Consider the following 27,801-nt stretch of genomic DNA (forward strand, 5'->3'; position numbering starts at 1 on the left):
TGTAATCCCTTTCTTAAAATCGCGAACCAGCGCCTGTTGCGGACCTTTTCTTTTTCTTCTTCTGAATAACTAAGATGGATGATACCAGGGAAGTGAGACGTTCACCTCCCTGATATTACCTCATTCATGCCATTTCGGCATGCTTCTCTTCCATGTCTTCATTTTGCGTCATTTCCGCTCCTTTCACCTTTGTTTCACACTGTTATTGAGTTATGTTAGTTGTTATGCAAAGCAAAAACAAAGCGATGATGGGCATGCGGACATAACATGAGTAGCAGACTAAAAATCTTATAAAGTCTCAGGTTTTGAACGGTGCAAAGGCAGTTTTTTTATGTGTGTTGATATAGGCCTACATGTACTAAAAGTAATCACGCTTTTCTCAATCGTTGCCACCTTGTCTTGTCGGTGACCTCGCTACAGACATGTTGTAGTAGTCACGGTAGTTGGTGATGCTTACTAGACCAGGGAGGTCACCTCCCTGACTAGACCCATTGCGTGAATGCCTTGTGGGAATTTGTATCTTCGCAACACCCACGAGCATAGAATTTCGTTACTGATAGTTAGTAACTGATAAAGAATAACCCCATTTGACAACAACAAAAAATAAAGAAGAAGGAAAGAGGGCAGAAAATAGAAAGAAAGGAAGTAAAGGTAAAACGGAAGATAAGGAGGTACATGTTGGGTTTTTAGAGAATCATGAAAAGAGGAATGGAAACAGGAATATAAATTACTTTTGGAGTTGATAATGTTAATTTATCATGTCTGTTTCTCTTTCTCTCTCTCTCTCTCTCTGTTTTTTTTTTTACCTCAGAGTTAGAGTATCCTAATAGGACTCTCTAGAAAATGTTATGAGCTGCGTGAAATTTGAGAAAACCGATTATCTCTTTCTTCGAGTCTACTAGTACATTTTTTTTGTCATCTCTGATGAGTGAACATAATATGAATCATAGCACATCATCAGCTGCATCGTCAAACTGTTTTTTCCCTTTTTTTCTCTATATTTCTGTTTTTCTTCATCACCATGCTAGTATATCTTTTAGTTTAACCTGAAGCTTTCAGCATAGCAGTGTACAGTTTTCTTTGACGTAGGCCCACACACACACACATAAGCGTTAGTAGAGAAACTTTGAGTACAAAGTTGTTTATAACGCTTGTTCATCACTAGAAGTCGTGAATGATAGTACTTGCACTTAAAGTTGGGAAATGTTTGAAACAATGTTGTTTTGTTTGTTTTTGTCGTATAGGCATGATCTGAGAATGAAAAAGACTAACATCAACTCTAAAGACGATGACGTAGGGAAGCATCATCTCATGGCTGATGAGCCTAGGACCGACTCGCTGTCCGAGACCGTGACGGATTTCGGCAACGCGACCACCATCCACGGCCTCCAGTACATTGTCAACGGGGGACACGTTCTCTTTCGATTATGCTGGATCCTCATTTGCGTTGCATTTCTGACCATATTCATCCTGCAAGGCTCGCAGATATTCAGAGACTTTTCGAAGAGCCCGTACTCGACGAAGATTGACATCGTCAGCCAGTCACGACTGGTCTTTCCGGCGGTGACGGTCTGCAACGCAAACCAACTGCGCAGATCTCAAATCATCGACACGAGGTTCGAAGGCCTTATCGAGGTTGACGGCGGTGTGTCCGGAGCAGACTACGACTACTCCTGGTGGTTTTCCGACAATTTTTTTAATGGCTACGGATCTTCGTCGCCGTCGTCATCGTCTTCTCAATCACAACAATCCTCCTCGACATCGTCTGCCAGTGGAAATCGTAAGAAGAGGAGTATGAACTCGATGCATCGTGCTCGTCTTTCGGAGCTTGAGAAGGATCCGCTGGGATATCAGTCAGGAGGCAAGCCAGAAAAGAAAGATACTGCGAGAAAACTCGCCGAACTTGCTAGGTCCAAGCGAAGCCAGCCTTCTCCAGACGCCTTTTCGTGGTACATCTCCAACGAGGTCACCGACTTCGAATACGAGAGTGAGAACTGGGGCACGGTGACGGACGAAAACGATTGGCCTGGCTTCTACTCGCATTCTGTGGCAGATGATTTCAGCGACTTCTTCGATGTTGTCAATCCAACGCAGCAAGAAATTCGGGACTACGGACATCAGCTTCAAGACTTTGTAATACAATGTACCTTCGATCAGCGGCAGTGCAATATTACGTATGTTTAACTTTCTTAATGTCTATCGCCATTACCCCCTGGGCAATTACCCAAGACCCTTGGGTAAACCCTGGGCCTAATCCCGAACCTAATCCCAACCCTACCCCAAACTCTAACCCTAAAAACCCAACCCTAACTCTAATTTTTACTCAAACTTTATTACTAACCAGTATTTAGACAGTATTTAGCTCCAATGTCTTTGTTTCTCTAAACAGAACCGAATCATCGCGTAAAAACAAACATGACGTGTGTATAATCATTAAAGTTAGACATAAGAGGCTAACATTTGGTGGGAGTATTCGAATATTGATCATGATTTACCATCTGCAGATGAAACAAAAATCCAGCATTAGTGCTTTAAAATAGTTCTCAAGTGTGAGTTAGGGATAGAAACAACCACTGTAAAATTTGAATCCATATAATCGATGTTAAGTATATTGAAATACACAAAATGTGAACAATAGTTATAATAAATATGCTTCCAGACTAAACCGTCTACAGTTATGGTTTAATGAGAAAAATACTGATATCTCCTTATATTTTATATAGGCTTTATTGTGAACATTTTAGTCCGGCAGCCATGGGGGGTAAGGTTGCATTGGAATGTTATAGTTTTTTTTAAATTGATATTGACTGTTAAGACCTTCTCTTTTAACAATCCACATGCTGGAGCTCTGTCAGCATTGAGCAATTTGAGATATACGCGGAAATCCAAAATGGCCGCCGGCGCGGCCATCTTGAAAATGCTATTTACTTTCTTTTAACCACCCTAGTACATCAAAAATGGGCATTGAATGTTTTTTAGGGATGGAGAATTCAAATCTGAGGTTAGTTTCAGGATATTACTATGTTTCGATGTCTTAAAATGAAATGGCGGCCATTTTTCAAGATGGCCGCGATATAAACATACTGTAATGTAGACTATGTAGAATCACGCAAAGACCTGACTTATCATTAAGTTTTCCCTTTTTTTTTGGGGGGGGGGGGCAAGGGAGGTGCATAATGTAAAAAAATTATGAAGATTAAGGCCTGTAAAGCTTAGATTCATTGAAAAAAAAAATAATACATGTTACCTGTTATAACGCAGTCGCTTAAAACGAATGACCGCTTACAACGAAGCAATGCTAGCTGAAGTCCCGATTCTCTGTACATACAAACCTATAGCACAGCGATTCGCATACAGCGAAATTCGCTTATAAATAACGAAGTATTTTATGTGATCCCAAGCATTTTGTTGTAACAGGATTCGACTGTAGTATAACAGGGGCCGCGGAACCGGGGGGGGGGGGGGGGGGGAGGGCTGCAGCCCCCCAGGCCCCCCCCCCCCCCCACACACACACACACACACACACACTTTTGGTTCGTGAAAAAAAAAAAACAGGAAAAAAAATCGGGGAAAAAAATCAAAATACCCATGAATATACCAAGATTCCGCCCTTACATAAAGTTCCCATCTAAGCACCAGCATAGCAAAAGCGGGGGGGGGGGGGATGGGGGCAGTCGCCCCCTTAAGATTCTCAATAATTCTGAGTGCACAAGACTTATCACTTACATTCCAAAAAAAAAATCAAAAGTTCCGTCATGTACAAGGGGAATATCCCCTTTTAATCAACCCTTTCCTCTCTCGGTTTCCCCGATCATCTTTTTTAATTACTTTCCCAAATATTCCGTCAAATATGCCAATACGAAATATAGATCTCAATTTCAATTTTAAAAAGGCAAAATCTCCCTGTACGGAGAGGGTGAGGATAGCACTCTCCCACGCTTTCTCCCCATCCCCCCCCCCTCCCGTGCAAACAAGTAGACTATGGCTACACTTCGAGTTTTCCAAATATATACCACATAATGTGTGCATAAAAACGTTTAACTGCAATCAGAAAATACAGAATCTCCCTCATGTAAGAGGGAGAATAGGGCTTATCCCCTCCCACATCATCCTGCTACGTCTCCTTCTACAGACTTGCACTTCTCTATTTGACAAATTTCCAGATATTCCAACAGAAGTGTGCGCAGGATTGTTGAATTTCAGTTCTAAAAATGAAAAAAAAAAAAAAAACCTCCCTCGAATATGGGAGAGGTATCTTGCCACCCTCCCGTTGATTGGTCCCCTCTATAGACTTAGTACACTTTGGGGAATGGCAATTTCCGAATTTCCCACAAAAAGTGTGCTTCAGATCGCTTTATTTCAATCTTATAAACTCAATAGCTCCGTCGAGTGGGAGGGGGCATCCTCCTCCCACACCCTCCCCCTCTACCTCATTAGACTTTGTACATACACACAGGTGATGCACATGCGGAATAATAGCTAAATCCCGTGATTTTGCTATTAACACTTCCCTGAAAAAAGCCCTAATAATTTCCATTATTTTTTTTTTTTTGGGGGGGGGGGAGCTAGAAAAAACTCCAAGTATTGCAACAAAAGATTGCACCAGATCGCTGAATTTCAGGTCTGAAAATGTAAAACCACCTCATTGTGGAAGGAGAAATATCCCTTATGTACACCCTCGACGTGTGCATGCCTTTTCTGTTTGATTGCTTTACAACAGACAGCGTTCATGAAATTCATTGTAATAATTAATACAAGAAGTTTATTCAAATGCTACCACTAATGTCTTTATAGGCAAGTTGTTCAATAATAATCCACATCAAAATATCCTGCTATCTTAATGAAACAAGTGTGGCCGTTTCAAGTCCATAAGACGCGCAAAAACACGCATCAAACTGCGCCATTTATACAACATAAAAATGCAAAAAGTTCTCACCCTGGGAGTGGGACACACCCTCCCCCTCTTTTTGCTCGGCTCGCTTGGCTCGGTCGCTTGGCTCCCTCACATAGTAACAGCCCCCCCCCCCCAAGAAGGGGGGGGGGGGGGCGGCATGACCTTGACACCCCCCCCCCCGGTCTCGCAGCCCCCCCCCCCCAAACTGAAAAACGTTTTCAAGGTATCTTTTTGATGTGATTTTTTTTTAAATACTTCTTGATTGTTTTGAAAGTGATCTCTTTTGGGTGATACAATATAATGATCAAACTGGAACCCTAATGACTGTTGAAGATTTTTTTTTTTTTACATCACCCTGCTGTTGGAGGACCTGTCCTTGCTGAAGAGTAGCGTGAAACAATTCAACAATCCTACCTGAATGAATAACAATCTACCTGAATGAAGTGCTTGTTCCCTTGTAGTGTCACCATTGGTTACATTGCAACACGCAGAGATGATAAAACAGATCTTCTGTTCTAGCAATAACCAAATATTTAAGTTTGTCTACTACTTTATTTGGTTCAGATGTATGGATCATGTTCCTGAATATCAGTCTTTTTCCTGAAGATATTGTTTATGCATCTATTTCATCTGTTTCTTCTGGATGGCTGGTAATATCTCTTGCCTCTCTCGTTTGGTCATTGTGACAAGAATAATGAGCCGTTACAGAACAGAAGTATTAAAAAAAATCATATCAAAAAGATACCTTGAAATTATGTGTATACCAATGTATACAGAAAAGCAACATGACTATTTTGAAATACTTCTGAAAATGCTACAGTCGAATCCTGTTCTAACGAAATGCTTGGGATCACATAAAATACTTCGTTATAAGCGAATTTCATTGTACTTCAGCTAGCATTGCTTCGTTGTAAGCGGTCATTCGTTATAAGCGACTTCGTTATAACAGGATTAACCTGTATTGTTTTTATTAATGAATCTAAGCTTTATGCCTTAATCTTCATATATTTTTTTTTACATTATGCACCTCCCTTGTCCAAAAAAAAAGGGGAAAACTTAAATGATAAGTCAGGTCTTTGCGCGATTCTACATAGTCTACACTACAGCATGTTAATGGCGGCCATTTTGAAAAATGGACGCCATTTTATTTCAAGACATCAGAACATAGTAATATCCTAAAACTAACCTCAGATTTGAATTCTCCATCCCTGAAAACCTTTAATGCCCATTTTGGATGTGCTAGGGGGTTAAAAGTAAGTAAATAGCATTTTCAAGATGGCCGCCGGCGGCCATCTTGGATTTCCGCGTATATCTCAAATTGCTCAATGCTGACAGAGCTCCAGCATGTGGATTGATGAAATAGAAGGTCTGAACATTGAATATCACTTAAAAAAAAAACTATAACATTCCAATGCAACCTTAGCCCCAAAATCAGGGTTTGGCTGCCGGACTATTTTATATGGTAGGGTGTTTTGTGATACAACAGACCTACATAATTACGATGCATCAAATGTGATATCTTGAACATTTTTTTTTAATTACTGCTCCCAAAGGTAAACAGGACCTTTGAGAGAGAAACATGTCTGCATCAAATGAAATCTGGTAACAAAGTCAGTGACATCATTGAGCTTGGAAGTACATGTATATCAACTTCGTCGCCTTATGTAGCTGATTCATTATGCATTATTTTTCTTTGACACCAAATTTAAACAGAAAGGCTGTGAGGCCTCTAAAGTATGGCAATCTGCGGTTGTTGATTGTTAATGTTTTTTTTTTTACGATCTGAGTAATTTGTATTTCCCTCTACTGTTGTTTTGTTGTCTATTGTGATTTTTTTTTTTTTTTGGGGGGGGAGGGTTCATGGATTAGGTGTTCCTAAGGTGGACACGGAAATCTGTTGTTCCAGTTTATAACAGAAATGTATTTGCCAAAGCCTACGATTACATTATTGATTGATTTAGATGGATTCTGTATTGATAGATTTTCATTTTCTGTTTTTAGACATGAGTTCATTACGTGGCAGAATCGATACTTCGGAAACTGCTTCACGTTCAATTCGGCGCTAGCCGGTGTGGAAGCGAGAATGACGGGAAAAACCGGGGCACTGCACGGTGAGAAAACTGATTAATTTATACTTCTGTTGTTGTGTGTAGGGTTCAGTGTGGGGAACGTTCCAAAGGAGGGAGCTATTTGAGGTTAACGTTATTGTACGTAATGTATAGTACGGCTACTGTTCGTGATATCTATCATTACCATATTCAGTCCATCATTTTCATCATTAAGATCAAGATCACTCACTCACTTTCACATTTAGAACAGTTATGTTGTTATCATGGTTATTGCACCATGCATTTTGACGTGGGCAAATGATATCCACACTGCGTACAGTTGTTTTGACAATGACATTAACAATAGCTAATCAGACTACATCATGCTAAACAGCAAGTATATAATAATGATGATAATTGAATATATATATATATATATATATATATATATATATATATATATATATGAAATATATAAATGCATATATATATAAAGATATATATATATATATACATATACATATATTTATATAAATTCTCTACAAAATGATAGTGTGAGAAATTGGTCTAGACTTCAACGTTCACGATATTCCCTGTTTAGTATTACAAAAAGAAATGAGGTGCGAGACGAACGTTGTTCTCAACTTTCGCTCTTTTTATATCTTTATTTTTTATTCACACGAAAGGGAGGAATATTTGAAAGTCACGTCCTCGTCACACTCCATTTCTTTCCCATATGGCCTTTACATTAATCATTATGTCATGGGTATGCAATGCATAATAATAAATGTGTAAATGTATCAGATTTTGATGCAGTACGCCTTCAACACTTCGTGAAACTTTCACTAAGGGAAGGTGACATTATTGTGTCTATTGACTGTTTACCGGTTACAGCATACCAACCTTTGCCTAACAAGGACTTGGATTCGCTTTACGTTGCTAAGCAACAGCCTAATGCTCTTACAGCTTTAAAGCCCCTCTAGTGAAAGGGGGCTATGTTTACTTAAGTGCGTATGAACACCGTGCGTCTGCTCAATTTGCTACATGTGAAGCAATGTGAAGTGGATCTATTGTCGAGCGTGTATGTGGTATTTCTTCTCAGGTGGAGAGTTGACCCAGACAACGAGCAAACGACCCAAATTAAAAAGAAAACGTCAATTATGGACGAGAGGCACCACGCTTGCTTTCAGTCAAGCCTTAGAAGAGATGTCGCGGAGTTTCCTTTCATCTTCGGTTAACATTAAATCTATACCACATGGTTATAGGAAAGATGCTATTGCCACAACACGATTATTGATACTTCAAGCATTCGTATAGTACACACTAAGAAAAAAAGGTTCAATAAGGGAGCTAGAAGGGTTCGAAGTCGCGAAAATGGGTGCAAACTACACGATTTGAGAAAATGGTGGAACTTTGCTTCTTATATGGTTCATTTTGGGTTCGATCTTGCCACGGTCATTGACGGTGCAATATTACGCCCCAAACTAGTCTCAAAACAAAGGCCATCCTATGGTGTTGCTCGGCACTAAAATGCAATATTACATATCCTTGTGCTGATATTATGAACATATATTTTTTGATATCAGGAAACTTAAATTTCTTTCATATTCTATAGTCATTCATGGAGAGTATATTTTCAAATTAAGTTGAGTCCATGATGAAAGGGGTCTACTAAAAAAAACAAAAGTAGAATACCTGATTGCTTGTCTGGTATTGACCAATCACATTGTACACATAACCTAGGAGGTTTAACAGATGAAGTTCCAACTGGATGTAATTATTCAAATAGTCGTCAGATTTCCATTGCTGTACAAAACAATTCCACAGGTGCATTTGTGCCTTCGCTGATCGGGATTCGATGCCGCCGTCTCACTGAGCAATCTGAAGATTCATTGTGGACGTTTACGTAATTTTGGCTATATTTTGCTTCAAATGAAATCCTATACTTTAAGATAAAAACATATAAAACAAAAGTCAATTCTGAACAGAAATATTATTGTGCAAAAGTGTTAATCAAAGCTGTTTCATGTGAAAGTGTTTAAACTGTACCCTGGATAGCCGGTTTATTTTATCACTTTTCCTCATGATTCTGACAAAGCAAACTGATATGAATCTTCAAATAGAATTCTCTATCAATAGAAACATCAGATTACTGCCCAGGCATGCCTATTAGAATAATGTTCGTTTTATTTCATTTTTTTGAGCAATTTCTATTCGTGTATCTCCGTGTCTTTAACATTCTCCTAACCTATCTCTTATTGGTTGGGATGTCGAAACGTAATTACCATTACAAAGACATATCTTCCTGTTTGTGGTTCATTCTTGCTAAGGTGCAATATTGAGCCCATAACAAGTCTCAAAGAAAGACCCATATGGTGTTGATCGACACTTGAATACAATATTGCATACCGTCGTGGTGCTACTATGTACATGTTTTTTTTTAAAGACATCATAAAACTTGATGTTCTCCCATAATTTTATAATCATTCATCGGAGCATTTTTAAATGAAGTTGAGTCTTTGATGGAAGGGTCTGCGAACAAGCTAACGAAGAATACTTGACTGCTCGTCTGGTATTGACCAATCGAAATGGAATATGTCACAGCATTCCCTGCATGCTTACTGTGCGATGATGGAATCAAACCCTACTACACGCTAAAGATTTTCGTTGCGACTCGATCTCGGGATAGAAAAAAAAAGTCAATATTTTTTCAAGGCCCTCAAATCTGGAATTCCATCCACTCTGATGTGAAATGTAAGAAAACGGTACAAAGTTTTAAGGAAGCTTTAAAACGTATTTTACTTGAAAGGTTTTCTGGAAGTTACCAATATCATTTTACGAATTTATAAGAGACTAGCAAGATAGGGTGTGTTTGTGAAAATGACATCTTGTGTATTGCTAATATGCGCTGGTCCATGTTTTTGTCTGTGTATGCATGTGTGTGTATGTGTGAGTGTGTGTGTGTTTGTGTGTGTGTGTGCCAATGTTTTTCGCTGTATATACAATGTATTTACTTTTCCGGGATTAGTTTTGAATAAGGCCAGTTGCCTTCTCACTCACCCCTTCACTTGATATCTTTTGCTGTTTGTTTGCTTTGTTTTTTTGTTTGTCACATTGTCATTTTATTCATACCATTGTCACATTTTATGTATGCATATTTTATTAAGTGAACGTAAAGGAAATGATAAACTAAACTCATTTAGAGAGCAAACTCGCGGATATATAAGGGTGCAAACTACACGATTTATTTGTAAGGGTTGATTTTTTTCCCCCTTTTTTTTTTCATGGATTCATGCACGGTAAAGCCTAAGGGTAAAATGCATGCACATGAAAAATGTAAGCACATGTTTCCGTGTGCTTGCAAACACCACATTTTAGAATGAATAAAGACTAGCTGTGATAGTGGAATTTCTCATAAATAAATAATAAAGCATTAAAACCCTGGCTATTGTTCAACACCATTGTCAGGGTGTTAACCACATACTCCCAAACACACCCATTGACCCCTGTGCAAAGTGAAAAATTTTGTACAGAGGGTTGGAAATAGAGCAAAATCTGTAACCTAACTGTGAAATTAATCATGGATTTCATGAAACTGATTTGTGTTTTAAACCGCCTCCAACGAAGTTGTACACTATACAACTATCTCCCATATCAATGATAGTGTTATCTGATATATAGTTACTGAATTATTAAGAATCAAAAGTGGATTTTTTTTTTTAACGCCTATTAATCCATAGAATACATTCGATGCAAAATAATGACATGGATGTTTCCTAGAGTGTCAATTCACGGACCCAGTAGTTTGGTCACCTGGTGTGGGCATGTTCATTCTTTTCTTGAACATGATTAATGAATTCAATGAATTGTTGAGTCGTGCAAACTTATGTGCGCATAAGTTGACTCCCAGATGGCTCAATGTACAGCTCGTTCATGCGTGTTTGAGCTGAGCATCTAGCGCAAATTCCATTTCCATAGCAGATCAGCTCTTCTGAGGCTTTTCGTAGCGGCTTACTGCAACTCTGACTTCAAAATTATTTTGTCCACTTCATAATATCAAGACCCCGCAGATTCCTACCACGTGGAAAATGGTGAGTTAAAACATCATCGTGAAGCATGATTTGAAATATCCTCAATGTTCTCGACCAAGGCCTTACTCTCGATATTACCCTTCATCAAATTTCTTGTATCTGTTATGTTTTTGGTTGTATAGCCATGTCTTATAATGTAGGCTTGCAGGCAGTAATATTAAAATGTTCATATTAGAATTCTGAAAACTGGCTAGTTTTATGCGTGCTGTTTTCTGTTCTATTTTGTTTTGTTTCGTAACCATTCTGTGGAATTAGAGCAGCTTTAGCGATAAAATGTCTTGCTAAAGACGTCATGGCATTCCGATTTCAGATTTCAGATTCATTTATTGTTCATTTAGGAAATTCTTTTTGTTGGTACATGGGCGTGCACATAGGAATATCTACATACATGCATAAACTCACATATATTCATGTACATGTACACATTATAAATGGTACAATTTTCACTACATACACAATTATACAAGCATAATTTATACTCACAATACAGTGAACACATACATAATCACAATTTCAAGTAATTCTTTATATTTACCGATCAACAACAAAACCAAATAGTTAAGAAAACGTAGAATCGGATATTCCTATAGGAAGTGTATCCTTAACATAACCTTTACGCCACCTCCCCCCCCCCACACACACAAACACACATCCCCAAGGATAATACATCGCGTCGTGCCATACCACTATTTTGATTAATAACGAATAAAAGGAAGGGAACTGAAGTTGATGAATAATTGTTGATAAACTTATGGATAAATAGACTAGTGTACTAACTAAACTTACAATGGCAAACATTGCACGCTTATCTTTATGCTGGGATAATTCTCTGTAGTCAGGTAGTGTTAGTGGTAGACTTAAGTTCACCCTGTATGCAGCAAGGCAGTGCATAAGAATTGAACTATACATTAAGCTGCCATGGAGTGAGTTATGTAGTCACATTTACATAAGTTAGCTCTTCTGCAAAATTATTACACACGCATGAACAGTGGCCTTGAACTCATGACACTTGATTTTCCTTTTCAGGTATTCAAGCAAGATACAATATGATGAAGTTGCGCGCATTCTCCTGATCACGTAAACTTATATGCAATTCTGAAGGAAAGAGTGATTCCTCAACAGAATATGTAAGTTTCATTAATGGATTAATCCGTAATACATGTATTTTCAGGTTATTGATTCATCTAGATTTTCAGCATGTGATATCCGTGAAGTATATTATATTAAAGCGTATTATTACACATGAACGCAGTTTTATCGATTACTATAACGTAGCCAACGTTTAGTGGGTTGCGGAAAATTTGATAAGACTATAGTGCAATATTTGATACCATCTATAATCGAGAGATATGTTACTCAAGTGGACCATTGCGATCATTCATTCTTGCCTTTTCCGTTCTACGTCTTCTCAGTTTTTTTTTTTTTGGACTTTTTCCTGAAAACTCCATGATGGATTGTAACTCATACAGGCAGCATCTCTACCCCGCAAGAATCTTCATTTTTTTTTTTTTTTTACATTTATTTATTTATATATTATTTATTCTATTTTATTTTATTTTATTTATTATTATTATTTTTTTTTTTTGGGGGGGGGGGTAATCTTCTTTTCTGTAACCAGTATTATCAAAGTAAATCAAATCAATGTTATGAATAAGTAGAGGGGCTATATTTTCTCTTTTTTGTGTGTGTGGTAGCAGGATTAGAGGTGTCAACCATAATGGGCATCATTACACCCATTGCCATGGCCAGCACCCGGACCATCATCTGTGGCAAGCTCAGCAACGGCTGAATGGCTGAGGTCTATAAGTCTTACTCCTTTCCTAACTGTGTAAAATATACAGCAAACTGATGTTAAATTTGCATGTAATTTGATGTTGTCTTACTTTGTTATTTTATGTTATGAAGACTTTGAGTTGGTCAGGAAAAATGTGGGAATATTTGAATATGCCCTATGTCATAAATGTATGCAGGCCTACATAAAAGGTGTGTATTTTCATCTCAGTCCAAATTCGCCAGATTTTTCTTTTCAACATGACTTTCCTCAGGCTATTCCACATTTATTCTTTTTTTTTTTTCAGCTCTAACTTAGTGATGTCGGCATGCTGTCTCCTAATTCCCCGTCTGCCTGGAGAGGACATGCTGTATGTCTGTGACAAAGTAAGTGCTGCACTTTTATTTTTTTATGGGAGACGGGAATTCCATCTGCTTTCTGACTAGAAATATAAGAGGAATATTTCTTTGCAACATTATCATGTTTTACTTATATGACAAAGAGCTGAAATAAATCTATCCGACCGGATTTGTTTAGAAACCAATATCAAAGCTTAAAGGGATGATATAGTATTGGTGGAGGTGAGGATTTGGGCTTTTAACTTTTTGTGATATACCAAGAACCTACTTATGAAATAATAGAGAGTATGCCATTCTAAGAGGAATTCTAAAGATTATTTGATGAAAATTGGTTTTGAAATGGATGAGCCATCCAAAAACAAAATAAAACGCAGCGATCGTGATAAACAGTGAGTCCTATATTATATTATTATTGCTCTGTTTTGGATATCGCAGCTATTTCAAAACCATTTCTCATTATTTCAGCAAAAGTCGTTAGAAACCTGAAGTAGATCTATGCAATCAATTTAATTTTCCATTTTCTGGTCAATGATCATAGTTGCAACCTGTTAGTTTATGTAAGCAACAAAACCGCCTATAGTGTAAACGACCTATTTCCTTCGAAATTTTATTCAGTCATTATTTATTCATGCCAAAATCTCTTTCAGAACCTGGTAGGACTAAATCCCACAATCTTCACTGTGAATGCTGCGCACTATTTGGCTGGATGGTTGTGAAATCTGCCCGAATTCCTGTATACAATCGTGTCTTCCTTCGCTACAATGTTTCCGGCCTTCTGTGCTCTGTGGCTTTCAGTATCCCAGACAAGGCAGAAACACCCGATGCATACTTCAGCAGTACATTGCAAGCCTTGATCTGAACAGGCAACTATCACGAAGAAAAACCTACTGCATTTCATTAACAATATTGTTCAATAATTGTCTTGATATAGTTTACCAGCCTAAAGTTTTCATGGTGTATACTTTTACAAGGAATTGTCACCAGAGAAATGATGTTGTTCAGCTTGTCCCTCCGTTCGTACATCAGTCTGTTATCGATTATGGCAACGTTGTATCACGAAGGGAAATGAAACGAAAAGTACAAGTGGACAAGTTAATGCAGGGAGATTACTTTAGCAGTTGAACACATCGTCACAAATTGAGGAATATCGGAAAATCCGTTGAAGAGCTATATATACACATATATTTAGAGTTTCAGTGCCGCCATTACGAGATGAGAAAGCTACATCTTTGACGTCAACCATGGAAAATTATATAAAGAAATGTAAAGAAAATAGGCATAGTTTCACGTTTCTAGCATTACAAAAGGAGCACTTGATTAACTTCTTCCAGAAGGGGGTGGGGGTAATATTACCCTTAACATTATGGCAACGACAAATAAGTGGAGGCAATTTGTACTTTTCATTTAGAATCAGATTTTATGGAATTCCCTTGATATTTTCTTCATAGGCCTATACGTTTCCATACATGAAAGTGACACTGAAACTTTAAAAAATGCATAACTTCCACTGGATCATACGATTTTCCATGTTCACATATGTGTTCTTATGATATTGCTCCAATCCACGGGTACATTTGGGTTTCATTCCCCTTTAAGTACTGTTTATGGTATCCAAATGAAACTTTGCATATGTATATACGATTGGATGAAGTTACTTCTACCACCTTGTGGGTGCCAGCGTTCAAGGTCAAATATTTTAGGTCATTGTCAAATTCTACAATGTCATTTCGTGCTCTTTCTTTGCAACTCACCTTGTAAGCACTGTCGACATAGTATTGTGGTGTTCTTTTAGTAACTTTCCACACTTTTGAGCTATATGACCACCAAATTCACTCCCCAGAACATCTAAAGATGGCTGTCAAGTGTTGATATTGGTGAAGTCCGACTCCGTCAACAGTCAAAAGGTCAATGAGCTTACATTTGAAAATCAGTGTAATCACAAATTCGATATGTGGGCAAGACCTCACTTCGCTTTTACCTTGTTAGATGGTGAATATTTGTGAAGCTTCCGTTTCTAATTCATACAGCATCAGCATACCTTATGTCTGAGAATAGTGGTAAAGAAGATTAGATACTTTGGCAACAGCGTGTAAAATTCGCAAAATTTTATTTTGTGCCTTATTTGCTGAACAAACGTCGTAGGAGGACTACAACCTGCCAGGCAGTATGGCGGAACAATTACTTTATTATTAGCGTCATAGAATAAATGACAATGATGTAGTTCTGAAGCATGCTATTCATTAGATACTTTTGCAATGACTCCATGTATACTTTTAATCGAACTAGGTATATAATCACCAATGTCTTGTACTTGAATAACGACAGAATGATTTCGGTGAGGAAAGTTTTCTGTCACGTCATTTAGGAATAAGGGAACGTGTCAATATTATGCTATTTGTTCCATAGTTATTTCTGAAGTGGTTAAATGTATTTTCCTTTAAAAAAAAATCATTTTATATATACCTACGTTGCATCCAGATGCCTATTCGTTGAAAAATATGGGCAATGTATTCAAAGGACAAAGATCATACACTAATGGGCCTAGGGTATACAACATTTCACTCGTTGTTGTTGTTTTGCTTTGTTTTGTTTTGTGGTTTTTTTTTTGGGGGGGGGAGGGGGGGGGAGGGGGGGGGAGGGGGGGGGACACGGTTCAAAGTGTCCTGAAACCTTGTATAATACATGCATTTAGTCATGTATGATGCCAAACTGTTCCCGCTCATAGCCGTTTCAAGGAAATGACTTAAGATTATTCTTATACTCCATGATTTGGTAATGCTTAAGTGGTTCATAAGAGTCCAGTGAAACTGTGTACAGAACAAAAAGTGGATTTGACAATGGTATACGATATCCGCAATTTACTCTTTGACGGGGTCTATCATCCGATTAATATGTATAAGCACGGTAGTCCCCTATTCGGAAACTACAAGTTAGATAAGCTGCAATCATTTTGCACGCGACCATGGCGTTATAGCCAAAGGTGATCTGCAAATCCCTGTGTGCCTACAGAGGATTGGAAAACGTAACAACTTTCTATGTATAGAACAACGAAACAGAAACTGGTGCATGTATTATTCTCAGTCACTTTGTTAGTCATTATGATGATTTGCTCATTGCAGTTCCGGAATCTCAGCTCGAGGGACTCGAATTGATCACCCAAAACAAAATCTGAATACATAACCATGATAACTGCGATTCTGCCTAGTCTCCATTGGTAGCCCATAAGGGCTGGTATCAAGTTTGATTTTCATATCATAATACCTTATATTTAGATGTTTTCATCGAAATGCCCGTATACCTGAATATGGTATGCGTATGTCAGTTAAGTATCTAAACCATAATGAATTGTAGTCGTAATCTAAGTGCCAAGAATCTCATGTTTTAAATAAATGTGAACCCCAAGACATGTCGTGATAAGGACTTTAAGACAATTGGCGTCGTCATTATAAAACAAACTCCTAATTGTAAGACATGTTTTAAATTTTAGATAAATTCATGTCTATGCTGGAAACATATCTTTTTGATGATTCATGATGACGTCACTGTTACATGAATATTGTACGCATGGAAATATGTAGGCCTATTCGTTTGAATGCATACAAACAACTTGTTAAATCCTCTTACATTTTTTTTTTTTTTAGATATGGTGCATACTTTAGAAATGTACGTAGCATGCTTTTGTTTTTTGAGGCTTTGTGTACTGGCAAAAAGCATATCTTATTCTTATAGATTATGTGAATAAGTACGTATTCAAGTACGTTTTGAATAAAACGTATCCAGACAAATGTATATCATATTTTTACCTCTTCCTTCATGCAGATGTATGCTCTTGCTTAGAGGGTTTGTTTGATAGATAGTGATAGTGCTCACCTCATTGGAAAGGTAATTGGGTAAATATTTGGTTTTAGTATGTCATTCAAACACAACTCTAAGTTAACTTCTACATTAACATTTCAAAACTCACAAATTCCACGCACACATTTCATGATTCACAGGATCCAAATTACACCAATCTTATTTACTTTGCAGAGTGCAACAACAGCATAAGTTTGATATACTGAGCAAACAGGCTTGCATTAGTTCGCACTATTCAAGGTTTAAAGTAGTTAAGTAACCAAATTGTACCTTGTTATGTATATTAAGTATATTTACCTTATAGGTATAATGTTGCAAATATGTGGTGCTTATTTCATCCATAACTGCTGCAAAATTGCTTCTTTAGAGGAGCCAATCAGTGTCACTGCCTGTTCCTCTAGAGACGCAATATTGCCCAGTAATCTCAAGGTTCACTTGAGGTTATACTGGGCAACATTGCGCCTCTAAAGGCGTAGACAGTGACACTGACTGGCTCCTTTAAAGAAGCAATTTTGCTGCAGTCATGGATCAAATAAGCACCACATAGGTGCAACATTATACCTATATATATGGCACAAAATCGCACCCTCAAAAGAGGCTACAATCTTGGAACTTAGGGTGCTTCTTTGCACCCTCACGAAAGGTGTAAAGTTGCACCAAAAGTAGAGGCAAGAGAGGGTGCAAAGTTACGTCGAAAATTAAAGGGAGAAAGATCGCACCCTCAAGAAAGGTGCATCTCAGCACCAATTAGTGTGGGTGGAAAGATGCACCCTCAAGAAAAGGGTGCAACTTAGCACCACTTAGTGTGGGTGGAAATATGCACCCAAGGGAACCACTTCGCACCCTCAATAAAGGGTGCAATTTTGCACCTTCTTTGGCGGTGCAAAGGTGCACCCACAGGTTGCAAGGTTATACCCTTGCGCAAGGTACCACTTTTGCACCCATTTCTCGAGGGTGCAAGATAACACCCATAGGGAGCCACCAGTGTGACATCACTTTGCACCCTTAAAAGGTGCAAGAATGAATCATTTTTTCTTAGTGTGTAAGACTCATTTGAAATCGGTCTGAAACAATCATACAATTAAGAATTCAATTTTTTTAATTTTTTTTTTGGTTTGCCCGAAGATCTTTCGTCGTAAAATATTTCTTTACCACCTGAAAAGAAGTAATGTATGCCCCAAACATGATTCTAAATATACACTTAAGAATGTTTCACCCAGATGCCACAAGACAAATCTGGGCAATCTCAGAGTGTTTCATTACAAGTATGTATAATGTTCGTTATTCAGTGTTGTGTCCCAATTGGCTGTTTCTTATGTTGTATATTGTCTTTCTCTATATCGTCTATATTGTCTTTCTCTTGTAGAATATACTGTTATATGTCTTGCACACCCAACATTTATGTTTATTTGTTTATATGTATGTTTATAGTTTACATTGTTTATAATAAAGAGTGATAAATTTGAACACTTGAAACTGAAACTGAACAAGTTAATTATTATCTCTTTTTTTTAAGGGGGAGATATAGGGCTAGTGTTAGGTTATTTCTGCTTTGTCATTATTATCTTCATGTGTGTTTGCGTCATCAATTATTCGTATTCATTTTCCAGAGAGAGTAAAGGGACCAATTATTTCTTTTTCTCTATTTTACAAAAGTGTCAACATGAAAATTTTGTTCTGATTCTACTGCCTGAAGGAGAGACAGACCGGTGCGTGTGTTTGTTCGTTTGATTACAAAGTTTGTTACTCTTGCAAAGGAGTAACAAGAGTAGGCGTATGTACAAAAAGTAAGTTGAGATTAAAGCTGTCCTATTTTTATTCCATCTTACTTCATCAATCTTCTCACTAAAGGACTTCATCTGACACTTTTCGTTGAGCAACCGGAGTATTTGGGAATCCTTGCGCCACAGACAGGGGCGAAAATCACGGTCCACGACCCTGCGGCTATGCCCTTCCCCGAGGACGAGTCCGTGGACCTGCCCACGGGCATGGCAACTTCTATCGGTGTCCGCCAAGTGAGTACTGTATATCAGGATCCACGTGACTGGTCACATGATTCATGGGAGAATGTATCACGTGATATAATATATAAATAATATAAATAAAGAATCGAGAATAATATGATGAGAAGGATAAAGTAGTGGATGTATGGCTTAATGATAACAAATTAGCACTGAATGTGAATAAATGTGAATTTATGATGATAGGTTCGAGGAAACGAATCAAACAAGCTTCTGTTCCAAGCGTTTTATAGGACAAAAACAAATTCAGTGCAGTACGAAAATGTAAATACTTATGTTAGACAAACACCTGGACTGGACTGCTCAAACAGAATCTGTTATTAAAAAGGTGAATAAGGACATTTTTTTTTTACTTAAGAGGATTAAGGTTTTCATAAATCAAAAGGTTGCATTGGTGTTTTATAAGTCCGTAATTCAGTCTAAATTTGATCATTGTGATATTGTCTGGGGGACTATGGGGATAGGACTAAAGAACAGACTTCAAAAGCAACAAAATCGTGCCCTTCGAACAGTTATTGACGTAAACTGGGAATTTCCCTCTGAATCTATATATCGTGAACTGAAAATTGATAAACTTGAAATTGGGAGGAAAAGCGACCTTTTTATACAATGTATAAGATCACATATGAAATGTTACCACATGTTGTTTGTAAACTTTTTCAATTTAAGAATAATGAGCACAACCTTAGACACCAAATGAACAATTTTCAATTACCAAAAGTCCGTACTGAATTTAAAAAAAAAAAAAGTTTGTTTTCTAGTGGGGTAAGACTTGATAGCTTAACGAATGAGATAAAAGGGCTTGGTTGGAACGACTTCAGGAGACAGGTGAATAATTTCATAACGTCAAACATTTGAGTTTAATGAACACCGGAGATTAGTATAAATAAGTGGGCGAGGTGGGGGATCAGTCTGCAATTAGCTGATTTCATATGTGTATCTTACTATGACAATTATCTTAAATTCTGTATAATTTTTGATAATCTTATTCCGTACATATTGTAGGTCTTAAGTTTTGTACTTTTGTTATGCTGTTTTGTTTTGTTTTATTTTTGACGGTTTTGTTTTGATTTATTTCTTTACTCATTTTCAGTTATGTAACTTTTGTATTGTACAATTCATTGTGTATTGTGTATTTTTAATTCAAGGACTGGCTGAAAAACAGCCTCCGGCTGAGCCCGGCACCGTGACAAGATAAAATAAACGAATGAATGAATGAATGAATGAATGATATCACTTGTTAGCCTTTGAATTCATTCAAAAATAGTTAAAGTTGTTTGCAAGCATAAAAACCTCCTTTATCAACGTTCTACTTCAATCGTGAATTTTGAAATTTGTCACATTCATGAAATATATCTTGAGGCACAATTCATATATCTTGCCTTACACAAACATATATCTGTAGGAGAACATACAACGTCTCGGCGGGAAATACGGAAACTGCACCACTGACGGCCGGAACACGAACTTCAGCTCGAGTTCCTTGTACCAATACTCCTCGGCGGCATGCAGAAAGCAGTGCTTCCAACTTCACCTCAACAGCTTCTGCGGCTGTGTAGACAATCCCCTGCTGCTGGCGAACCTGAGCAATACATGTAGTGTGCTCAACGAAACACAGCGTAAGATAACCGTCATAATCATTATTTATACAGATATACAGCGTCAAAAAAGTCTACGTGATGCTGAAGATATTGGTGAAAGTAGGAGTAGCAGTAGTAGTAGGAGGAGGAGAAGGAGGAGGAGTAGTAATAGTAGAACTAGTAGTAATAGCAGAATTACAGCCATAGAAATAAGACTGTAGCATCGTGATGGGTGCAATAATTTGTAAGATAAGAGAGAGAAATGAAACATGAGGAGGGGGGGGGGGGATGAAGAAAGAAGAGGGTATGTGATGGGGGATGAGGTTATTGCTCGTATTAATGTTCGGCACGACTGTTAATTTATAATTTTATATCTTTCATGGCATATGTTTATAAAGAAGAGTGATTGAATAGTGTGATCACGGAATGGGACTGACGAAAGTACCAGGGGATTAATTTCCCTGATAGAATTAGTCACGAATTTCTATACTCCAGTATTTTTGTTACATATACCCATGGTATCCGTATAGGTAGGTATTTGTACCCTACCTGTACCTGTACCGGTACAGGTCAATGAAGGTACGGCTTTACGTTTTCAACTTCTTTGAATTTCAATGAATTACAATAAATAAATTAACCAGTAATCATGCATTGGTTTGCTCTATTATGAGTTTATGATTGTATAATTGTATATTGAAAACTGTATGTTATGTATGTAGGGGAGACCGGGTCTAGTTGTTACACGGGCAAGTTGTTACACTGTCATTTTTTCTCTATTATGATCAAAAGAGGACGTTACAAGTAATATCAAATCAAAACGTATAGCCAACGATCTCTGCGTGCGAAATCTGGCGTTGCCTGGACGTCACATGTAGAAGATAGGTCCAAAAAACACTTTTTTACCTCTCCGAGTAAAATTTTGAAAAATTCGATTTTTCTTTATTACACCAAATCCATTCTTCTCCAGTAAGTGATGAGTATGTGGTTGAAAGAAGCGTGTTTTGGCTGTCTTTTGGTGAAAGTAGCAACACGTGATGTTTGATTGTTTATTGGCCACACGTGTGAAAAGTTTTTGAAGACGCACTGGGTCAAGTTGTTACAACAACTTGACCCGTGTCGAGAATCGAGTGATGTAACAACTTACCCCAATGCACTTTCAATTGAATTTATGGTTATACACACACACACACACACACACACACACACACACACCAACACACACTCAACACACTCATAGACCCCAGCATAGGCTAACATGCACACCCAGACAGGTCAATATTAAGAATTACCTAACACGTCAGATCTGCATTACCCGATTTGAGTTGACTTTCTACCGTGTAACAAAGTACCCCATGTGCTGTAACAACTTACCCCAACATCGGGGAAAGTTGTTACAAAATGTTGTGTTTATTGATTACGTAATATCTTGTTTATATTATCTGGACTTCCAAAGTTTGTACTGTTTTTAATTAAAGGAGGAAATAAGGTATCCTCAAAGCAAAAATGAAGCCGATTCCTCTATTCGTTTTTTGTACAGACCTAAAAATGTGAAAATTGTAACAACTAGACCCGGTCTCCCCTATGCATGCATATAGATATGTATTAATTGTATTCTGAAATGCTAACAGAAATAATGTTCTATATTGGACAATCAAAATGAAATCCGAAATCCGATGTGATACGTATTGCTCCCCGACAGAATGGTGCAGACAGTATATTGCTGAACGATACCTCGACGACGCCCTCACGTGTTCGTGTCCATCGCCGTGCCGGTAAGAGATCTGTGAAGCTACATTTATATGATATTGACTGGCCTCGAGGGAGATACCAGAAAATATTGCCCAAACTGAAAGAATATTGCCCGAGTCGAAGACGAGGGCAATATTCTTTCAGTGCGGGCAATATTTATCTGGTATCTCCCTCAAGGCCAGTCAATATCATTATTATTACCTATCCCCTAGGTAAATTAGGAAAATATGTGAATACGGCTATACACTATGATATAGATCAAGCCACATTTGACTACCTGTGGATCATCCACATGTCAATTAATTGAAAGATTGTTCATCAATGTACATCATTCAACTCCAACTTCAAAGATACATATGTAGTTGTAACAGGCGAACTTCAAACATCTGAACGCTTTTACACTCTATTTTTACTTCTGTTTAAATTTGGGGAGTTTTAATACTGATGGTCACTGTGCAATTATTGAGCACAAATGGACTAGTCATTGTTTGACGCGTAGTGCTGCTGGAAGTGGTCGACCTTGTATGAGCTGATTTATCGGCGTTCTTCTGCGGTGTCGGGGAGAGAGATACCCACTCTTTCTCTTCCCACCTCCCTGTGTTAAGTGAATGGCAAAAACCGGCAGAGGCAAAAGACGAACGAATATTGACTGTTGACCTTTGACCCTGCAAAATAACTACTGCTGACCTTTAACCCTGCAAAATAACAACTGCAATTGCCTCGCAAAACTACCTCGTATAGGTAATAATCCGTTGTATTTTTCGTCAAACCTCGTAATAGCGTAGGTCCATATTACCGAGGAGGTTAAAGTTCTTTGATTTTTTTCTCACCGCTCTCCTTATTCCAAACGAGCATGTTGTGAAAGAAATGAGACGCATTGTTTGGATTACAAACCTTTATAGCCAAATCATCACTGTTTGAAGAAAAATAAATGAAACCCAATGTGGATCGAGAGAATGCAGCAATATTACAGTAGAAAATATCAGCGAAGTTTGGGAAAAAATATTAGACAGTTCTCTGGAAATTTATGAATCTTTGTAGTGTCGGTGACGCCATCGATGGATGAGACGACAACAAGATTTTTGTGGCGTCATGCATGGACAACGGTATAAAGAAAATACGAAGAAAATTCAATACATTTTCACTTTTCTGGCATAATGAAAGAAAACTTTCAGATAGCAGGGGAAATTATATTACCCTGAACGTATGTCAAGAAGATCAAATATAAACTATTCATAAAACAATGACATTTTGAGTTTGTTATATTCTTATATCGTTGTCCAAGGGACGTCATGAACTGTTATAGTAATCTCATCCAGAGATGGCGGCTTCTATAATAGAAACTTTGAATATTCATAGCTTTTCAGCAGATTATCCGGTTTTCTTCAACCCAAAATTCGCTGGGGTGTTCTTCTAATATTGCTGCATTCACTTGTTCTATATGTGTATTAGGGTTTCATCTTCCTTTAAATTGTTTAAAGACTATTGAAAAAAAAGAGAAGACGTATTTTTCCTTGGGCCCATTCGTTTGCATTTGGTGGTAATGATAGATCAAACACCAACGAGACTGTAATTATTATCATGATAATGCTTAGTCCACTCAATTACATCAATCTCACTATAGGGCCTACCTTTATCCCATATTCACTTAAAATCGAATATTTAGAGGTCATTGCAGTGATCTGATTTTCTATTTTCTATTTTCGATTTCTAAAGGGCTTCATAGGCTGTAGAAACACGAAGCCATTTCACTGAAACAAAAATCTAAAACTTTTTTTTTTATCTACCCCTTCTAATCCAACTGATATTTACAAAAACGCTAACGACTGTCACTACACCAATCTCTATCTATTATGTAACTAGCACACCACTTGCTCCCTCCTTGTCGTATCATTAGCCTTGGTCGATGCATTAAAAAACGATAGTCATTCCCTCTCCTCTACCGCCCCCCCCCCCCCCGTACCTAGCACGCAAAAAAAAAGGGGGGGGGGAACTAACACTGTTTCATTTGGCCATTTATATTTTGACACAATGTGAAACAATGTATGTGTTCACTCCTACGCAGAGCAGATAACTTTTAACATCTACTGTGCATTTCATTTTTAGAATTAAAACTCAGAATTATCCAAGAGTATTATGCATTCTAAGTTTTGTTCCTGAACAGAATATCACAAATATAAATACTTTTGGTGCACATAAGGAAGGAAAGTGAAAGGCGCGATTGCAGCCGTAACCATAATCATCACCAGTGAAAAGATAATCAAACGTTTTCTTTTACTTGGCTTGTCGAAAGAAAACGAACACGCCAGATAAAGCAATATTGTATTTGCTACTTCGAGTTGGATGTTCTCACTACCATGATGCAATTCATATGTGTCTTAAAAGATGTGACATTATGTGATACTGTATATGCTAATTTCATTTATTAACAGTGAGACCAAGTATTTGAAGACAATCTCTGCCATGGGATGGCCCTCGGAAAGATACGAGGTAAAGATTGATCTCTAATGTATCTCCATTTCCTTATCATTTTCTGTGTCATCGATCTTTATTGCTAAATACAATATTGACTTATTATCAAGACATCTGGATTGGAAAATTCAGGATTGGATATTTGAGGTAGACATCGGTACCAGTGAAATACTGAGTTCATTGTTTTATTATTATTTTTTTTTTTGAGTGTGTGTGTACTTGATCAAAATTCGGGACAGGTAAATATTATCTATATTATTCATATGTGCATCACATCAATTACGGAGGTCATAAAAGGCAAGCCACGTCGAAACTTTGCCTGAAGCCTGCTTGTCTTGGCGCAATAAAGTGTTTCGGTAGTGGTTGTCAATGGATTCAGACACATAATCTGCTCATTGATAGACTTATTGATTGATTGATGTGTGAATTAATTGATTGACTCAATCGTTCCTTCATTAATTAGTTTCATCGATTAATCAATTCGTTGATTAATCAATTCATCCATTCTTTCATTCACGTACTCGACGCTAACCGCATAACAAAATGTGTAATAAAACAAAATTCTTAATAGATTGTTTTCGTCAACTATTTTGAAGATGATATTCACTGGTGTATTGATGTTGATCAAATATTGTTTCTGCAGGAATGGCGAATAATGATGTAAAGATCGTGATGAATAACGTCTGAAGGCTTCGTTCTGTTTTAAGTATCTTCCCATATTTGCTTTCCCCACGCAGGAACACCTTGCCAGTAGACTTCCAGCCGGCTCCGCGGCAGCTCGTCTGTTTAATAGCAGCTCCCTGGCCAGGTATGCTACCTTACAGCCGATACAGCCATAGTCATGGGGGCTGATGTTACGTCTAGCTGATGATCGTGACTATATCAGTATATGGCGCGAAATTCTCTATTTTAATAGACATTGAATTTTATCTCACGTAATTACCATAGTGCTGTGAATGAATGGGGATGTTCCTGAGCCAAGTTTTTTTTTTTAATTCGCTGCACCTCTATTGACAGATTTTCAAAATGGCAAAAGACTGAAAGAAAAAACATAAAAGCAAACAAACGAACAAACACAGAAATTAAACGCAGAGAATTAAGTCATGAATTACTATAATCATGAAATTTCCTTGGCAATAAAATAGGATTTCTTTGATGGCAGGTCGTGGTGATATCAACGAAGAGGTGGAGGATGCGTGAAAGCGAAGGGTATCTTGACGCTTATGCTTCTTTGTCTCCATTAATCTTTCAGGAAGAATTTCATTCGAGTGAAAATCTACTACGAAGAACTGAATTACGAACGGGTGGAACAGATACCCGTATACACGGTGAGTTGGATGAGAACAAAGAACCCACAGAGTATTGTTGGTCACTCAGATCATTTCAGGAAAATATCTTTTAGAAGGGTTGTATAAGCTCTTAATGATATAGAAAATAAAAGAGAAATGCATTCCCCTAACGTCGTCTTTTGGTATAACATCTTCAACCCAGTTAGAGGGACACAGAAATTTCCGTTTTACGCGTTTTTGTCATAATCCCAACAGCGAAAGTGTGAGAACTTCCTCATCTATACGACACCCTTAGCTTATTTCTCTCTCTTTTTTTCTATCTCTAAAACAGCGACAGTACCACCAATGACAATAAAGAAATTGCACCCACACGCAGAGACAGCCAAACACACACACACACACGCACGCCACCACCACCACCACCACCATTCCACCACGTACCACCAGCTGACCACCATGACCCACCATCACCATGACCCACCATCACAACCACCATCACCACCACCACCATCATCACAACCACCATCACCACTACCACCACCACCACCACACCACCACCACCGTTCACCACCACCATCACACCACCATCACAACTACCACCCCATTACAACCACCACCCCACTACAACCACCACCGCCATCACCACCATTACCACCACCACCACCACCACCATCACCACCATTACCACCATCACCACCACCACCCCATCACAACCACCACCACCATCACCACCATCATCACAACCATCACTACCACCGCTACCATCACCACAATCATCACTACCACCCACCACCATCACCATCGCCACCGTAACCTGTTTTCCTCGTAACAAAGTCCCCTCTTTCTCTCTATAATTTTCTGAGATACCAGGGAGGTGACCCTGGAGATACCGACATTGCCACCAATAACAACACAAAACTGAACACATACACGCCAACACACGCACACTCACTCACTCAAACACACAAGCGATAGGAACCAAAGCGTCAGATGAATAATATGGTTGATTTGTTTACTTGCCATCGATTGAAATCATGTCGACAATACAGCTTCTTATACAAATGGTTTTGATTTCTTACTAATAACAGCTAGCGAGTCTGCTTGGCAGCGTCGGCGGTCTAATGGGTCTTTACATAGGCATGTCTTTCATCAGCGTATTCGAAGTCATGTTCCTCATCATGAGGGTTGGCAAGATCGTCTTGAAGAAAGTGTGCTGCCCGAACACCGTTCATCCCATTAAAACATAGTTTTTACAAGGAGGGTGCACTGGTTCTCACTGCTCTTGTTCATATTAAAAAGCTGAAAACAAAGTACTGAGTTCACTTCTGATGAATGCTTGAGATATCATAATGGCAATGTACTTTCTTTTGGTACAGTAACGTTATCAATGTCGTCGGTCTTTCAATATTACTTGACAAGTAGTGAAATCATTATGACAGCTGTATATTGTGTATAAGGATTTTAAGTTCATGCTACCACGACAACTGCATATCTGTCGGCTAGTAGTATATTATGCTTGAATAAACTTGTTTATTTATGGACTGTTTGTTATCCTGCCAAGGCACTTCAGAAAAAAAAAAAAAAGATGATCTTTTACTTTAAAAAAGACACACGCAAGAAACAAAGACACCTTGAGTACTCAGTACAACACGTCTAATTTCAGCTAATTAGT

At 38.0% G+C, this 27,801-nt stretch overlaps 1 protein-coding gene across 1 annotated transcript; it reads left to right on the forward strand.

The window, feature by feature from the left end:
- The first annotated feature begins 1,311 nt into the window (after nucleotides 1-1,311).
- On the forward strand, nucleotides 1,312-27,376 carry LOC140231021 (epithelial sodium channel subunit alpha-like). Its single transcript, XM_072311174.1, has 10 exons — nucleotides 1,312-1,645; nucleotides 1,937-2,174; nucleotides 6,896-7,005; nucleotides 18,870-19,033; nucleotides 20,445-20,658; nucleotides 22,319-22,391; nucleotides 24,801-24,858; nucleotides 25,578-25,648; nucleotides 26,093-26,172; nucleotides 27,222-27,376. The coding sequence occupies exons 1-10, from the start codon at nucleotides 1,312-1,314 to the stop codon at nucleotides 27,374-27,376; spliced, it is 1,497 nt and encodes a 498-aa protein (XP_072167275.1).
- Nucleotides 27,377-27,801: the final 425 nt, after the last annotated feature.

This window comes from Diadema setosum, chromosome 7, assembly GCF_964275005.1.
Source record: "Diadema setosum chromosome 7, eeDiaSeto1, whole genome shotgun sequence".
Classification (NCBI taxonomy): Eukaryota; Metazoa; Echinodermata; class Echinoidea; order Diadematoida; family Diadematidae; genus Diadema; species Diadema setosum.